At 42.9% G+C, this 18,453-nt stretch overlaps 1 protein-coding gene across 16 annotated transcripts in view; it reads right to left on the bottom strand.

Annotated features, from left to right (window-relative positions):
* Positions 1–4,715: 4,715 nt before the first annotated feature.
* dlg5a (discs, large homolog 5a (Drosophila)) overlaps positions 4,716–18,453 on the bottom strand; it is a 220,779-nt gene continuing 207,041 nt past the window's right edge. For all 16 annotated transcript variants that reach the window (XM_038783233.1, XM_038783226.1, XM_038783227.1 and 13 more), the window contains 4 exons: positions 16,945–17,072; positions 11,489–11,598; positions 9,734–9,846; positions 4,716–6,657 (listed from right to left, as the gene is read on the bottom strand). In XM_038783233.1, coding sequence (XP_038639161.1) covers positions 6,554–6,657; positions 9,734–9,846; positions 11,489–11,598; positions 16,945–17,072 — 455 coding nt within the window. In that variant the 3' untranslated portion in view covers positions 4,716–6,553. The remainder of the gene's footprint in view (positions 6,658–9,733; positions 9,847–11,488; positions 11,599–16,944; positions 17,073–18,453) is intronic.

Raw genomic sequence — 18,453 nt, 5'->3', positions numbered from 1 at the left:
GGTGACCTTCCCTTCCAGATTGAGTCTTAAATAACATCTTTGTTGTACAAGAAGCTAACAGGTTGTTGTGAAAATGCAACTGGTGTACGAGTGTCCATGAGCAATCCTATAGTGCCACCTTTACCGTACCTGGTCTTTAAGTGACTCCAGTCCCACACAAGAGTGACTGATTTGTAATTGCCCCCTGAAGTGGCGAAGCAAGCCATTCAGTTGTATCAAACGTCTATAAAGGCAGCCCACTCCCCCACCTTCTCAGAGCAACTCGGGATGGATAATAAATACCAGCCTTTCTACTGTCATCTACATTCGGAGAAAGAATTAACAAAAACAGTATTCCTAACTATTCCTTCAGGGAATTTACTCTAATCAGGTCACGTTAATGGGTGATAATTTCTAGTTCTGATCTGCTGCCCTCTTTGAATTTTGTTAGCCTCCATGGGAATAATCCCTGGCGCCAAGAAGCTTTAAATATATAAACAAGAGACTCACTTGGCACATATTCCATTTCTATCAGCATCCTCACGTGGATGCTTTTGGAATGAGAAGGCCGGTCTCATTTGAGAACTTTCCTTCTTGTCAGGATTACATCTGCATCCATTTTTTAATAATGTTTTCAGTAGGATTTTTCTTTTTAATACAGAACAACGCAAAGGTGAATTTGAACATACACAGAAATACTGTACATCGGTTACCATTCATGTATCTCAGCAAGTACCGAGTTGTGACCTGGCCTCCTGATCCCAATTCCCTCCTTTCTTCCTGGTCCCTCTCCCCTTCTTGCTATCTGCCGTGTCTTCTTTGTTTGTTGGATCTTCTAACCTGGACCTGTTGGGGTAGCGAGGTGCTGCTTCGATTTAGGTATGGGTGGGTTCTGTGCCTCTTTGCTCCCCCCCCCCCCCCGTTTCCCCCACCTCTACTTTTTGTTTGTGTCTGTGGTTCTTAATCCGGCCTATTTGCTGTTGGCTACAAACAGGCTACCAACAGATTGGGTGAATGGCTCCCATGTTTTGTGGAAGCCCTCTTTCGACCCCTGGATGGTGAATTTAATTTTCTCCATTTGGAGAAACTCCGATAGGTCGGACAGCCAGTCTGCAGCTTTGGGTGGTGCTGCTGATTGCCTGTCGAGCAGGATTCTTTAGCGGATGATTAACGAGGCAGAGGGAAGGGCATCGGCCCCCCCTCCCCATAAAGAGTCTGGCTGCTCTGATACCCTGAAGATTGCCTCACTCGGGCACAACTCCACCCTCATTTCACTTCATTGCAGTGTTAATGTAAGCCTCCTTGTGACAGTAATAAAGATTATTATTACTACCATCGTGGACATTGAATAACCACTTTATTGGTCAAGAAGCTAACAGGTTGTTGTAAAAATCCAACTGGTGTACCACTTTCAGCTGTTCTAGACTTGGCCTCATGCAAGTGGAGGTGGAGTTGACCCTGTGCAGTGCTTCTCTCCAGGGTCCCCACCCTATTTCAAATCCTAGGTCCTCCTCCCATTTTTCCCTTGTCTTGTCCAGTGGAGAGTCACCCACACAGTTTCCCCTCCCGAGGATGTCCGCGTCTACTAGGTCTTCTAAAAGCGATGGTCGTAGGTATGTCTTTCGTACCCTATGTAAGAAGTCTTTAACTTGCGTGTATCTTAATTTGTTTACTGCCCCCGTCTGCTTCATGAATATGGAGAGTTCTTTCACCATATTGGAGATCCTCCCTATTTTGGGTTTGACCTGGGTGTTCGTGGGTCCTGTACACAATTAACGTCCCCCCCTCCATGATAAGTCGGTGTGTGTCGACATTGAAGAGTTCTGCCATGGTCTTCTTTATGAGCTCCGTGTCGTCCCAGATGGACACGTACACCTTCACCACGATTACCAGTGCCCCATCTAAGACACCACTGGCCATGCTGTACCGTCACCCCCGGATCCGTAACCGTCCTTATCACAGTAAACATCGTCCTCTTATTTAACAGTATGGCTACCTCCCTCCCAAGCTCTCGTCCCGTAGCAGGAATGGTAGGTCTGTCCCACCCGTCCTTTCTAACCTGCAGTCACTCCTTCTCCCTCGGGTGCTTCTTTTGGAGGGAGACGATGTCGGCTTTCATACTCTTCAGGTGGGGGAAGACCCTTTATTTTTTCACTGGGCCTTTAAGTCTCCTGACGTTCCAGGTGATTATTCTGATGGGGGTTCACCTAGGTGATTATTCTGATGGGGGTCCCCCCCCACCACCACTCCAGCGGATCAACCATACTTACCTTATGGATGGGCCCAGGACCACCTTTTGGATGGCCCCCTAACCGTTCTCAGCGTGAGACCGGATTCCTGCGTTCTGGGGCCCCCCCAATCGGCCCCCCTCCCCATAAAGACCCTGGGTGCTCTGATACCCTCTCTCGGGCATGACTCCACCCTCATTTAACTTCATTGCAGTTTGTCCAGGGGCCACTCAACATGGCCGCCAACTGTGGGTACGCCATCTGGGTGAGCCCCTGCACTCTGGGGTTTCCCTTTGTTCAGGGACCCTCCAAAGTTGCTGCTTGCGATGCCTTTATGTTCCAAGTTGCCTTGTGTGGCCTGTTGTAGCCAGTTTAATACCCTTTACATCCTTGTCCCTATGTTTCCCCTATTATTCTTTCCACCCCCTGTCTTCTCCCGCCCCCTCCCATTACTGTCTTCCCTCCCTACTCCCCTTTCGTCCTCCCACCCCTGTCTCCCCAGTGGTGTTGTACACACCCCCCGTTGCCAAGTGTTCTCTCCCCTGCGGGACACGCGGGGCGGCCTCCCTCATGCTTTTATCTCCTGGCGCTAGCTTTCCCGGTAGTGCGGCGGGCCCCCTCCTGGGGTCGGCTTGTGTCTGCCCTTCGCTCGCTATCTGGTTTCCCCTCCTGCCATCCTTCTTGCACTCTCCCGCTGCCCTCGCTCTTTCCTTCCTGCCCTTTCGTTCCCGTCTTCAGAGCGAGGTACTGCAGTCCCGCGCAAAGTGCCTCTCAGGTTGATTTAAGTCCCTTAGACCATTTTCTCACCGCTGTTTTCCCAGCCTATTCTCCAAGACAAATTTGTCCGCGTCCGCAGGGGTCATGAAGAAAAGCTCCCTGCCGTGGAATGTGATCCAGAGTTTAGCTGGGAGCAGCATCCCAAATTTTACTTTGCTTTTGTACAGGGCCGCCTGTGCCTTGTTGAGCTCCACCCGACGCTTGGCCAGGTCTCCCCCAATGTCTTGGTAAATCCTCATCTGGTGCCCTTCCCAGTTGCAGGTCCTTGTCTGCCTGGCCCAGCGCAGGTTTATTTCCCGGTCCTGGTAGTGGTGCCTTTTTGCAATTATCACCCTTGGCTACTCTCCAGCCTTGGGTTTTGGCCGGAGCGACTGGTGGGCTGTCTATTTCTAGCGGATTGGGGAAGCTTCACACCAGGTTTCCCAGTAAATGGGCCACATAGTCCGTGGGGTCTCTGCCATCTATCTCCTCTGGCTGGCCCTGGTTCTCCTAGTGCTCTACTTTCCCCTTCAGACTTCCCTGCGTAGCGACCAACCTCGCTATTTCTGTCTCCAGGGCGGCGATCAGGTTGCTCTGGTCGGTCGAGGCTTTTTCTAACTCTTTGATTCTGTTCCCATGGGCCTCCAGCCACCTCTCTGCCTTGCCCAGGGCTGACTGAATGGTTGCCGGGGCCTCGACTGCTGCCTTGACCGCAGCTTGGATCTCGGGTTTTATCTCTTCCCTCCGTTCTCTTAGTTCCCCCTCACTCGAGGGTGGACGAAGTTCCTCCGTCCGCCCTCGAGTGAGGGGGAACCCCGTGTGCGCTTTGCCTTCTCGCTCTGCTGTGGCCTGAGCTTTGTCGCCTCGTGAGTCTGCCCTCTCGGCCACTTGTTGCTTCAGTTTCTCATCTCCTTACGGCCTCTGGACTTACTGTTGTTCGCCATCCTCTTTTGCATTATTGCTAGCCAGGGTGAGAGGGCACGTTTTCCCTGTTTTAGCGGGCTATTTTGGGTAAAAGAGCCTATTTTTGGGTTCGTAGGAGAAGAGTGACCTGATGTGCGACCACTCAGCGCCCCCCCTGTCACCGGACGTTGTCCACCTGCATCCATTTTGACGCATACAAGCTTTAGTGCTAACGATATATTGCCTGACTACTGAGCATGGCTGGCTGGATGGGAAGCTGCCATTTAAAAGCTCTGCCCTACCCTGCAGGAATCTGACCAGCAGAATCTACCAGTCCTATATTGACCTGTGAATCCTAGCAGAGTGAAAGAAGATTTTTTTTAAATTATTGTTATAGGAACAACTAAGTATGACATTGAGTGCAGTCACTCAGAAAACATATCGTTTGCTGCCCAAAATGCTGCTGATTAGGTCAACTGAGAATTTCTAAACCGAGATGAATACAATTTTTGTTAGCAGGAGCACAGAGAGAGAACCAAGGCGGGGAGATGGAGCAAAAACAGATGGAACCACGATCTAACTGAATGGCAGAATAAGGCTCCAAGGCTTGGATATCGGTCTCCTGTGGCTTTGAACAGAATATATGGAGGCACGATCAAATCTGGAGAATACAAATAACACACAGCTAAATCAGGATAACTTTTTCTTCCTCTTCAGATCAAGTCCAAAGCAAAGCTTCATGACTAGCCTTTACTGGTTTGAAGCCTACTGCCTCTTGGATAGCCAAACTGCTTACCCAGCCGGTCCGTCTCAAATACAACTAATAGTGGAAAAGAAAACACACAAATGTCGGATATCAGAAATTGACCTTTATTCTTGTACTAATCAATTGCTTTACATTTGATACAAAGTAACATTCTTCTTTCAGCACAGGGAAAAAAAACATCAGTACCTGTTTGCTCTGTACCATTTCTGTCACTCTTTTACCGTGTCCTGCAACAACTTACACTGGCAGTAGGGATCAAGTCACCAGATCAGTGAGTTTGGATTTTCATATTGAGCCAAAACAAAAATTCCAACAGTATGAGTGGACACTTTGAACGTAAAAGGGAAGCTTCCTCACTGCCAGGCCAAGATATTGCAGAAATAATCGAATTGTCCGCAGAATGAATGTGAAGTCAAATTAATTTGAGCTGGCCAAATGTTAATTCCGGCCTCAATTCTAACTTCACTACAGTATCCATTTTGTTGTAAATCAAATTGTCAAAATGTGAAAACACTTTTTTTCGCTTCGAAATCGCGTGCAAGAAAACATCCCTTTTCATTGTAGAATGCAAAAAAATAAGCAATTTCTTTGAATGTACGGTAGGCTGTCATGCACCAGGCAATTTGTGAAATGTAAGGAGTTTTTCGAATGATTCAGTTGCATTGAAGTCTGGAGTTACAGTGGAGAACTGCCAAAAAGAAACATGACACAAACAGGAGGACCAAAAGCAACCCCGTGCTAGGCACACAGGATTCGCAAGTGCAATGTGAAAACAGAGGATATAAGTGGCGACAATTTGGCACAATATACTGGGGGGAGAAAAACATGACATAAGCATTGCATTGCAGATTCAATGACCAATTTCCAGACAGTGGCAACACTACAATTATTTACTCTGCCTCATAACTACATTTACTCAGGCAAAAAACCTCCAAGCAAGGGAAATAGTTTTTCAAAGTTAAATAAATCTATCTGACTCGCTACACACTCTGAATTTTACTTTTCTTTTTTAAAAAAAAACTGCTCACATATACTGCAAAATTGCACCAAGAATGAGTTTCTTCAATATTTACAGCTTTTAGAAAGTGTCATATCAGCATGCCAGGCCTAGCTAATAGCTCATTACCCCTTGCTACATTTCATTAGGCCCAACAATTAATGTATTAGTTTATATAATATGATCAGATACATTATGCTGTTTAAATATCAAGATCCATGCAGAAAAATATATTTTCGACAGACAAAAAGAAACAAACAAAAAATGCAGTGGTCTGCCCCTTACAGGAGTACACAAAAAAAATCATATTCACTCCAAACAGTACCAATCACAATACTTTTCCCAACTACATGATCACTCTGTACCAATTTTATTAGGTTTAACCTGCCAGTAGAATCACGGGGCGCTATCACGTAACCAGGTAAACACGTCTGTACACATGCACAAACTCCACCCCATTCAGGAGAGTTGTTTTATCCAAAATACAAAGAATAAGAAATAAGGATATAAACATTCAAGTAAACATTTAAAACAAATACTCAGGAAATATTACGTGTAAACGTGTGTTTCTAAGTTTTAGTTGCAGCATCACTTTTTCCAACTTTTATCTTTAGGAGGGAGGGGGAAGAGAAGGCGGAATAAAATATATATATATATATATATATTTTAAAAATCAGTCCTGAATATATTCAATTTGAAGGGTATTTTTTTAAACATTGCAGGAGTATAGTAGATGCTCGGACAACGTGTAAGTCGCATGTTTAACGGCGTTTATCCAACACTCTCAGACTGAGATATTTTCCTGCTCACTCTGTCTCATCTGCAATCTTCAGAATCTTTTACTGTGTACTCAATACAGCAATAATCAGCTTTAAAACCGTTACAGGTGCATTTTGTGAACTTTGAGCTGCCCAAGGGGGGGTTCTAGAGAGTTCCAGCTGGAATCCACAGGACTTTGTTTTGTTCTTGATCAACAATTGTCATGATCTGAGTGCAAATGTAGGGCAGGCTGCCTCCCTGGACAATACCTGCAAAAAGACACAGGATGATTAATAATGAGGAAGAGGCTGTTCATTTTGTCAGCTTTTCTTTGATCTCAGAAAGACACAAAGTAATGATACAAGGTTAAAATTTCCAGAGGCCATGACAAGCATAAAACCTTTTCAAAACCTTTACTTTCCGCCGGGTTATTAAGCCTATTACTCAACTTCCCTGCAACATATTTTTAAGCCATGCGATGAGATCGTTCCTATTCATTATTTGTATTTCGGAGGACACCACGGTGGCGCAGTGCTTAGCACCGTTGTATCACGGTGCTGAGGACCCGGGTTCGATCCAGGCTCCAGGTCACTGTCCGTGTGGGGTTTGCATATTCTTCCCCTGTCTGCGTGGGTCTCACCCCCACAACCCAAAGATGTGGATGGTAGGTGGATCGGCCACACTAAATTACCCGTGAACTGAAAAAAAAATTGGGTACTTCAAATTTAAAAAAACAAAAGTTATTTATATTTCAAAGGGACGTGATAATAGAAAATAAATGATGCAAGGAAAATGTAAAATTTCACAAGAATATCACTAGAAGTCCATCAATATAATCTTTACTTAAAAGGAAAGTAACTATCAAACATTTTTAAAGCTCCAATGTTCTCCGATTTTTGCTCTCTTCTTCTGAAGGCGATGATTCATTTGGCATTGCTCTGCTGTTACTGTGCCCACATTGCCCTTCTGTTACGCAGGAATCAATTTCAGGCAATTTTACAATGGGAGGCCCCACCAGGTCTTCAGGCAAAAAGGAAAAATGGCAAATGGAATGTAAGCTTTTATTGCAAAAGGACTGGAGTATAAAAGTAGAGGAGTGTTGTTGCGGTTGTATAGGGTGTTAGTGAGAGATCTGGAGTATTGTTTTGTTCTCCTTATTTTAGGAAGGATGTGGTGGCATTGGAGGCAGTTCAGAGAAGGTTCACCATATTGATTCCGGGGATGAAAGGGTTGATGTATGAGGAGTGTTTCTCTTAGAGTCATAGAGTTTTACAGTGCAAAAAAGAGGCCCTTCGGCCCATCATGTCTATGCTGGCAATCCAGCACCTAACTATTCTAATCACGTTTTCCAACACTTGGTCCGTAGCCTTGTATGCTCTTCTTGCAAAAATGTAGATTAAATCCATTAAAACAAACATTCTCATACAGAGCAAACATTTTGTAATGAAAACTAATTGTTACACATGAAGAGATTCAAAAGTGAAAGCATAGTTTAGTAGTCTGGTGTTGCAATAGTAACACATTGTGCTCGTGAACAGATTTAATTCTCTCCTTCCTCTCCATGATATTCATCGTTAACACAGTAAATCACATCAAGTCTGCCCAGTGCGAAATTACTTTCAACATTACTGCAGGAAGCATTACATGTCTGTGCAGGCAGAATATGGCACGGTGTCACAGTGGTTAGCACTGCTGTCTCACAGCACCTGGGACCTGGGATCAATTCTGGCCTTGGGTGACTGTGTGGAGTTTGCACATTCTCCCAGGTGCTCCGGTTTCCTCCCATAGTCTAAAGATGTGCAGGTTAGGTGGATTGGCCATGATCAATGTGCGGGGTTACGCGGATAGGGTGGGGGAGTGGGCCAAGGGAGGGTGCTCTTTCGGGGAAGTCGGTGCAGAATCGATGGGCCGAATAGTCTCCTTCTGCACTGTTGGGATGATTTTATAGAACCTAAGGCTATGCACCCTTGAATTACTACTGTATGTACCCTTTGTTTTTATTTTGAACCACTGAAATCAATATGAACAATTATTGATTAAACTTTATTATCTTTAAATGCCTGATGCCTGCATTTTTTGTTTCACAATACTCTAAAGCTGTGTACTGTAGTTGGAAATTTATAGCAGAATGGTATTGGGCACTGCCATCTGGTGTTACCATACTGTCTGTGCAGAGAATATGCAGTAGGCTAATCAAAAGTGCCCACAAAAAATGAAGGAGAAACAAAAATGGTTTAGAACTTAACTTCAGCCTTTGGATTGGGCTATGCCACAAGCAAGAATTAAACAGCCACATGGATGGTCTGAGTGTTTTGAGTCACTGCTTAAATAAAAACTTGTATTAAATGCAACAAGAAACTGCACGACAAAGGCCTTACATTTTCAAATGATTCTTCATGTGAGGATAGGATATCTCACTTAGCTTTTTTGTCACTTTACGTCTGGTAACTACATAAGCTCACTGTGCTGAAAGAAAGCAATGTCCTTATTTCAGTAATGTTAGAATACTAAATTGAGATAATTGGAGATTTTAAAGTCTAGATAATCCAACTCATTCTTACAAACCAGTGAAATTTAGCTCCATTTTATTTAATCCTTCCTCGGACAATGCCTGTGATAATGATGATGTGGCGATGCCGGTGTTGGACTAGGGTGAGCACAGTAAGAAGTCTTACAACACCAGGTTAAAGTCCAACAGGTTTGTTTCAAACACGAGCTTTCGGAGCACTGCTCCTTCCTCAGGTGAATCATTCACCTGAGGAAGGAGCAGTGCTCCGAAAGCTAGCGATTTGAAACAAACCTGTTGGACTTTAACCTGGTGTTGTAAGACTTCTTACTGTGATAATGATATAATATGGATTTCGATCGATTTTAAATTACAGATTAAGGGTGGACCCGAATGCTAGGTCTTGTCAAGTATAAAGCGGCTATTTTAAACTGAATGCGAGAAAAAGGATTCAAAATATCCAAATGAACAAACGCCAGAAGTAACCTGAAGGTAGAATTGAGATCATGTGTTGTTGACCATTTTGTAAATATTGATCAGGTCATAGTTTCAAACTGTGTAACAACTAATTGCCACTATGAGTCCTTGAATTTGCTCTTGGACCTTTAGAGAGATTTGGGACACTAATTGGTATTGAATTCCGATGCTGAAGTGTTCCTTGAAAAATATTTTGTACATTGAATTTTAATGCCATACAGAATGCTTCAACATGCATGGTGATAAGGTGTCATGCCAGACCCTAATTTGAAACTGGACCAGACCCCAACAATCCTGCAATTTGTCAAACTGTGGGGAAAGGATACTTTGCCCCAGGAATAATTCCACTGACGAATGCTTACCTGTGAAAAACTTGCTGTACTCCTGTTCAATCTTCTGAGCAGCCTCAAACTGTTCCTTGGAATGTTTTTTTTGTGTACCTTTATCCCGCAGAAAGATTGGGTCCTTTTGCTCTCTGTAAATAACAGTGCAAATCATTGGAGTTTGATGAAATCAGTGTAGTGGAATTCTTAAAAAGAACGAGGACATACACATATTCTTACAATGAAACAATATTTGTTTTTGGTGGTTTCTTTTAATGGGATGTGGGTGTCGCTGGTAGGCCCAGCATTTATTGTCCATCCCTAATTGTGATCTTTAGCTGCTGCAGTCCCTGTGGTGTAGGTACTCCCACAGTGCATTAATATTAATTTGACATGCCGTTGTAATTTCCTTTACTCAGGGAAAACAATAATGAACAGCACAATATACTGTATTAACAAAACTGATGGAAACACTCAGCAGGTCAGGCAACATTTGGGGAGAGAGAAACAGAGCTACTAATACCTGACTGGCTGTGTATTTCACTGTTCTCCAATTTTGCACCATTTACTCTATAAAAACATAGAATTACAGAATCTTTACAGTGCAGAAGGAGGCTATTTGTCCTTTTGTGTCTACACTGGCTTTCTGAAAGAGCATTCTACCTAATCCCAACTCCCCAGCCATATTCCTGTAACTTTATACATTCTGTATTTTAATGAAAGTAGTCTAATTCCTTTTTGAATACCTCGATCGAACCTGCCTCCACCATCCTCTCAGGAAGTGATTTCGAGACTCCTACTGCCCTCTGGCTGAAAAAGATTTGCCTGACATCAATTTTACTCCTTTTGCCAATCATTTTGACTCTGTGCCCTCCAGTTCTTGATGCTCTCTTGAGAAGAAACGGTTTCTCACTATTTACCTTGTCCATAACCCTCAGGATGGATTAAGTCTCCTCTCAAGACTTTTCTCTGAAGAAAACAGTCTGAACCTCTTCAACCTATCCTCATAGCTACAGTTCTTTATCCCTGGGATCATTCGCCTGGAATCTGCTCTGTACTCTCTCCAATGTCTACACATCCTTCCTCAAGCATGGCACCCAGGACTGGACGCAGTACTCCAGATGAAGCCAAACTAATATCTTGTACAAGTTCAACATGACCACCTTGCTCTTGTACTTAATGCCCCTATTAATAAAACCTTGGATACTATATACTTTATGGCTTGTCAACTTCAATGACATATGTACATTTACACTGAGGTCCCTCTGTTCCTGCACCTCCTTTAAGATTTTTCCCCTTTATGTTATATTGTTTTTCCATTCTCTGCCTGCCAAAATGAATCCCCTCACACTGCTCTGCATTGAACTTCATCTGCCACTTGTCTGCCCAATCCACCAACCTGTCTGTGTCCTTTTGAAGTTCAAGACTACCCTCATAGTTGGCAATATTTCCAAACAGCCAAGTATTATCATAGACCAATCCAATGGAATTCTATTGTCACCAACACCCTCTTGGGTACCTCAAAGGAGGGGGGGCAACTTTCCTCAACAGCAACGATTACCAAAACGCTTTCAAGTGCTCTTCTGTTTATTCTACAGTCTTATTAGATGTGAACAAAGAAAAATTACTGCACGGAAGAAATCATTGGGACTTGAAACGTTAATTCTTCCTCTCTCCACAGATGCTGTTTTTCTAGAATTTTCTGTTTTTATTTCAGATTTCCAGCATCTGCAGTCTATTGCTTTTAAGAAAAGCTACCTAGTCATTATGTTTTAAATAATTGACTCTACTCACTTGATTTGCTTCAAGTTTTTGTACCGTATGAATATGACAATTGGATAGATGTGAATTCGGTGTAGACGCTCAATGGCATGGGGCGCAATATCAAGCAAGCAGTGGCAGTCCTAGGAATAAAGTCAAAAACAAATGAAGGAAAACAAACATAATGGCAGCTAGTCACATTTTATATTTAGAACTGTCTGCACAGGGATTAGGTCTTGGCTCAGTCATAACTGAACACAGAATCCAGATTTACATCTCAGTGCAATACTGAAGGAGAGCTACACTTTCATCTTTCAATTCATTTGTTAAAGTATTCTATGATTCTATTAACATTCAAGGCTACGGCCCAAATGCTGGAAAGTGGGATTTGGTGGGCAGGTCAGGACTTTTCATGCATCGGTTCAGACTCGATGGGTTGAAGGGCCTCTTCTGCACTAGTATTCTAACTGAGGTCCCATCTGTCCTCTCAGGCAGATGCTAAGAATTCCCAGGCACTTCTTAAAAAAAAAGCAGGGGTGTTCTGCTGGTGGCCTGAGCAATATTTACATTTCGACTGACACCACTAAGGTTGGTTATCTGGTCAACAGCCTCACCACTGTTTTCAGAACCGTGTTATGTGCTAGGGAGCTGCCACATTTACTTATAACGGTTGTGAAGTGCTTTGGGACATCCTGAGGATGTGAAAGGTGCCATATAAATGCATGTTCTTACTTTTCTTAATGTCTTCAGGAAATTTAAATCATAGCTGCAATTACATTTTTCTTAAATTTCAGAAAAACTGCTAATTAGAAACAGATGTTAAGCACAGGACAAAGCAGAGTTTGGAACATCCAACTTTATAAATCATTAAGACATAGAGATGGCTCCAAATGGTTCTATATTACAGTAAAAAATGTTATGGGGAAAAGTTAAGGAACAATGACTCGATCACAAAGAATTGATACTGTAGATCAAATGATACAAGCAGCAATGACATCACAACTGTACTACATATTGTCAGCCGCCACCATATTTTAATGTATAGCAAAGATCTTGCAAGCGTTCCCTATCTAATATATAATAGCTATTGTGTGAGATATTTCTGGAGAGTGGAATGTCAGTTCCAAAGCATTCTGAGAGTTATCAACTAGCAGTCAAATTGTGTGTGCTTTCAAAGGCCTCATTCAGAATCTTATCAGATAAAAGTTCATTTAAAGAACTAATATAACCTTAAATAGTTTGCTTTACCCCCCCATTACGATTCGATAGTGGACTAATTTAATTCTGTAGCACATGGTGAGGTGCTGGTTGCCAGATAACTCAAAACTGCACTAGATGTAGGAACTGGGTGCAAATAATATATTGCATTGAAGTAACGAGAGAGGGGTTTCCAAGTGTAGTTATATGTAGCGCTGTCACATCAGTTTGGGGGTTTGTCTAAACTTCTGCTCTTAACATATGTGTCTTTTTCATGTGCTTATTCCTTTATGTCATGCATGATAAAATATTCGGGGCTTGAGACAAAAACAAAGCTTTCTTCAAATGTTTTTGTCTTGCTGTAAACACCTGGAAAGGAGGTTCTGGGTGTTCATAGAATCATAGAATTTACAGTGAAGAAGGAGGCCATTTGGCCCATCGAGTCTGCATCGTCCCTTGGAAAGAGCACCCTACCTAAGCCCACACCCCTACCCTATCCCCATAACCACACCCAATCGTTTTGGACACGAAGGGCAATTTATCATGGCCAATCCACCTAATCTGCACATCTTTGGTCTGTGGGAGGAAACCGGAGCACCCAGAGGAAACCCACACAGACACGGGGAGAACGTGCAGACTCCGCACAGACAGTGGTCCAAGCCGGGACTCGGGTCTGGGACCCTGGAACTGTGCTAAGCACTGTGCTACCATGCTGCTCCCAAACTTGAATTGTTCCTTGCGATTTCAGTGCTGGTCGATGGTACTGAATTTACGTTGCTTTGTTATTTGGGGAAAACATTGGCAGAATTCAGAGGGTGAGATAGTGAGAGGAGAATGGAGAATCCAAAACTACAGCACAGAAGGAAAACCGCATTGTCATTTCTTGGTTCTTCCGTATTGCTGCAAAAATACATTTTGTCAAAGATTTTCACCTTGTACTCACCAGGGCAATCAGAAGAATACCAATGTCAGGAGAAACAACAACTTTACACTGTATCAATTTATTCCCCCGACATTGGCATTCTTGCGATAGTCCTGATAAGTGCAATACAAAAAGCTTCAGCAAATGTCTTTTCTCAGCAATACTATACTACCAAACAACTACTTGTTTCTTTACCTTAGTTAGGCCACACTTGGAGTATGGTGTTCAATTCTGGTCGCCATACTACCAGAAGGATGTGGAGGCTTTAGAGAGAGTGCAGAAGAGATTTACCAGGATGGTGCCTGGTATGGAGGGCATTAGCTATGAGGAGCGGTTGAATAAACTCGGTTTGTTTTCACTGGAACAACGGAGGTTGAGGGGCGACCTGATAGAGGTCTACAAAATTATGAGGGGCATAGACAGAGTGGATAGTCAGAGGCTTTTCCCCAGGGTAGAGGAGTCAATTACTAGGGGGCATAGGTTTAAGGTGCGAGGGGCAAGGTTTAGAGGAGATGTACGAGGCAAGTTTTTTTTACACAGAGGGTAGTGGGTGCCTGGAACTCGCTGCCGGAGGAGGTGGTGGAAACAGGGACGATAGTGACATTTAAGGGGTATCTTGACAAATATATGAATAGGGTGGGAATAGAGGGATACGGATCCCGGAAGTGTAGAAGATTTTAGTTTAGACGGGCAGCATGGTTGGCTTGGCATGAGCTTGGAGGGCTGAAGGGCCTGTTCCTGTGCTGTACTTTTCTTTGTTCTTTGTTTAACTGAAACGCTTTATTCCTTCTTCATGTGTCTACCCGTTCTCCACATCATTTTATATTCTTTTCAAATACTTATCCAATGACTTTCAAATCATTATGTACTCCACCTCAAAATAGCTACTTGTGACATGGGATGCAAAGTTCTAATTACCCTGACAAAAATAATCTTCTAATTTCCTTCTTTGGTAATAATATGGAGTTCATGCCCTTTTGTTAATCAATGAGTGGAAAGATGTTTCACTATTTATCCTCTTAAAACCAACCCTAATTTAAAAATGTTTAATTCCCACAAAGCCCAAAAGTATTAATAGGCGGGGAAAACATTGAAAGAGCTCTCCAAAATCAAAAGTAGAAAGTAACTCTGCAGTGATAGCATTTTTGCAGAGCTAGTCACTGATGTTGACTGCGGCAGGAGAGAGTATTAGAAAACTAACAAAACTAGTCTTTCCAGCAGTCGTAAGGGCAAATTCATAACAGCAATTCTTCCGGTTGCATTATGTTACATGCAGAATGTTTGAAGTGCAAAGAATAAGGAATGACGCATATAAGATGACAAAAGTTATGGATAAAGCGGACGTGGAGCGGATGCTTCCGCTTGTGGGGGAATCTAGAACGAGAGGTTAGTCTCAAGATAAAGGGTAGGAAATTTAAAACAGAGATGAGGAGAAACTACTTCTCCCAAAGGACTGTGAATCTGTGGAATTTGCTACCCCAGAGTACGGTGAACGCTGGGACAGTTAGTAATTTGAGGAGATAGACAGATTTTTAATGAGTAATGGGTTGAAGGGTTCCGGAGAGCGGGCAGGATGGTGGAGATGAGGCCATGAATCCTATTGAACGGTGGAGCAGGCTCGAGAGGCTAAATTGTCTACTCCGTCTCCGAGTTCTTATGTTCTAAGAAGGAACAATCCTGTCTAATTCCACCTTGGGTTTAATGCAGAAAAGTGTGAGGTGATTCATTTTGGAAGGAGTAACAAGAAGGCAGAGTACTGGGCTAATGGTAAGATTCTTGGTAGTGTGGATGAGCAGAGATATCGGTGTCCATGTACATAGATCCCTAAAAGTCGCCACCCAGGCTGAGAGGGTTGTTAAGAAGGCGTACGGGGTGTTAGCTTTTATTGGTAGAGGGATTGAGTTTCGGAGCCATGAGGCCATGTTGCAGCTGTACAAAACTCTGGTGTGGCTGCATTTGGAGTATTGCGTGCAGTTCTGGTCGCCGCATTATAGGAAGGCTGTGGAAGCATTGGAAAGGGTGCAGAGGAGATTTACCAGGATGTTGCCTGGTAAGGAGGGAAAATCTTATGAGGAAAGGCTGAGGGATTGGCTGTTTTCGTTAGAGAGAAGAAGGTTAAGAGGTGACTTAATTGAGGCATACAAGATGATCAGAGGATTAGATAGGGTGGACAGTGAGAGCCTTTTTCCTCGGATGGTGATGGCTAGCACGAGGGGGCATAGTTTTAAATTGAGGGGAGATAGATATAGGACACATGTCAGAGGTAGGTTCTTTACTCAGAGGGTAGTAAGGGTGTGGAATGCCCTGCCTGCAATAGTAGTGGACTCACCAACACTAAGGGCATTCAAATGGTCATTGGATAAACATATGGATGATAAGGGAATAGTGTAAATGGGCTTTAGAGTGGTTTCACAGGTCGGCGCAACATCGAGGGCCGAAGGGCCTGTACTGCGCTGTAATGTTCTATGTTCCAGTTCTTAGTCTGTAGCCCTGTAGGTAACAGCACTTCAAGCACAAATCTGGTTTATTGATTAATAAGGGGATTTCTTGATTAATAAGGGGATCAGGGTTCAGGGGAGAAGGCAGGAGAATGAGGAAAGAAATTGCAGAGCTCACGCAATGGGCTGACTGGCCTAATTCTGCTCCTACATATTATGGTCTTATAAGTAATCCACCCCCCCACCCCAGAAATCTGCATTCTTCATTGAACAAACCACTTTGGAGAAGGCTTGCAAAGACAGAATTTGTATACCAAATCCGTTTATGCAAGGCACCTTGCAGAAACTGGCCTGAAAATGCAAACTGATGCTATCATTATATTTCCTTGCTAAATCGTAGGTGGAAGAGCAATAAAAAAAACAGAAAGAGATGATGACAATTGTTGAAGAGATAGAAGAAAAAGAAAAGTTCTCCTCCTGGCCATACGTTTGTCAATTTGCCCTATTATATTGAACAGCAATTGCTCAGAATATCGAAGATCGAAGTCCAGTCACAACAGTCGGAAGAGAAAGGGGAAACCAAAGTTAACAAGAAACTTTGTAAAATAAAGTTGATGAAAATGGAAGGTGTACAAAATGGAAAGGGTTTATGGCGCCTACAACATGTAACACCGTTGGGATCATGATTCTGGTGCATCAATGTGATCTGACACTGCACCCCATACCTTGATGTGCCATGTTATTAGAAACAATCTGCTTTCCAATTATAACAACACTGAGGTGTATTCCCAACAAGTGGCTAGGCTTTGCCATGTCACCTTCAACTTTTGATTTGCTATAACTCAACTTGATATCTCTCTTGAACTGTGATGCCAACCTGAAGTATAAATGATCAAGTTATATAAATCGTAATAATGAATAGAGAGAGGAACCTTCTCAGTTATTTCTTTAATGGAGGCAACAGTTGTGACGTCAAAATGGCCACTCCTCCTCTTGTAATCAATGAAGAGATAGTCTGCCACTCCTCGTTCAATGGCTTGCTGGGAAGCCTTCATAACCTCTGAATTAAAAAATGGAAACACAAATTAGTACGTGGAGCTAATATATTTGTCTAATACCAAACGGCTCATCATATAACGTAATCTAGTCAGCTATCGCCAAGGCTTCGCTGACATCTGAACAACTAATGAGATAGCAAAGCTAACAAGCAAGTCAGACATGAAAATGTTCATTACTCCTTCAAAAGAATACTCCAATTCAAGCACCAACAAGGTGTTAAAAAAACTGTGTTGAAAAGCTGAAATAAAGAACCAACTGTGCAAAAAGTCAATCAATATATTTTTTTAAACTTGTGACAGCCCACAGATTTCCAGCACAATGTGTCACAGTGAAATGTAAACACTCAACCTTGGGGTTACAAGTGCAACATTATTTACTATGGTACCAGTTAGTTCTCATGAAAGGTTATATCTGAAATACTGACATAACTTTATTTTTCAAATGCTGGAGCCTCCTGTGCATTTCCTATTAATATGTACTTTAAACTGCAGAATGATTGCACTGTTTTCATGTGGTAAATGAAATTACAGTGAAATTATACAAAATAATGACTACTATTATACGATCAAGACTTTTGCAAACAGCAGGGAAAAGTCAGTTGAAGGAAAAACTTTTTGATCTGATTTTAATGTAGATTAAAAACTAGCAATTTAATAATAATAATCTTTATATTGTCAAAAGTAGGCTTACATTAACACTGCAATGAATTTACTGTGAAAATCCCCGAGTCTCCACACTCCGGCGCCTGTTCGGGTACACAGAGGGAGAATTCAAAATGTCCAATTCACCTAACAAGCATGTCCTTCGGGACTTGTGGGAGGAAACTGGAGCACTCGGAAGAAACCCACGCAGACACGGGGAGAATGCGCAGACTCCGCACAGAAGCGACCCAAGTGGGAATTGAACTCGACAGCACCTTCCAAATCCCAAGACTTCTCCCAACTAGAAGGACAAGGGTGGCAGATGCAAGGGTACACCAAAACCTTAATTAGTTTCCCTTCAAATCGCACATCATCCGGACTTGGTCAAACGTTGGAGCACGCCCACTAACTACAGTGTGGGCAGACATTCACCGCATGGACGGCAGGAGTTCAAGAAAGTGGTTCCCGTCACCTTCTCAGGGGTAATTGAGGATGGGCACCATACGGATGCCCACATACCGCAAATGACTTTAAAAATTGTATTCACAACTTCAATTTGCAAACTGGTGGTGCTAGTACAATAACAAAGTGAAAGGACCACAAAAATTGAAGCAAGGTCAAATATGAACAGTAACTGATTTAAAAAAGTCAACCCGTGTATAATCTGACCTCATGGTTAGAGGCTAGCACTTCATCTGCACCCTTGCTGCTTATCAAATCATCCGAGTCTCCTTTTAATTA

The sequence above is a fragment of the Scyliorhinus canicula genome, chromosome 22, assembly GCF_902713615.1.
Source record: "Scyliorhinus canicula chromosome 22, sScyCan1.1, whole genome shotgun sequence".
Taxonomy (NCBI): Eukaryota; Metazoa; Chordata; class Chondrichthyes; order Carcharhiniformes; family Scyliorhinidae; genus Scyliorhinus; species Scyliorhinus canicula.
The sequence above is the reverse complement of the archived record's forward strand: the minus strand, read 5'-3'. Positions and strand labels throughout refer to the sequence as shown.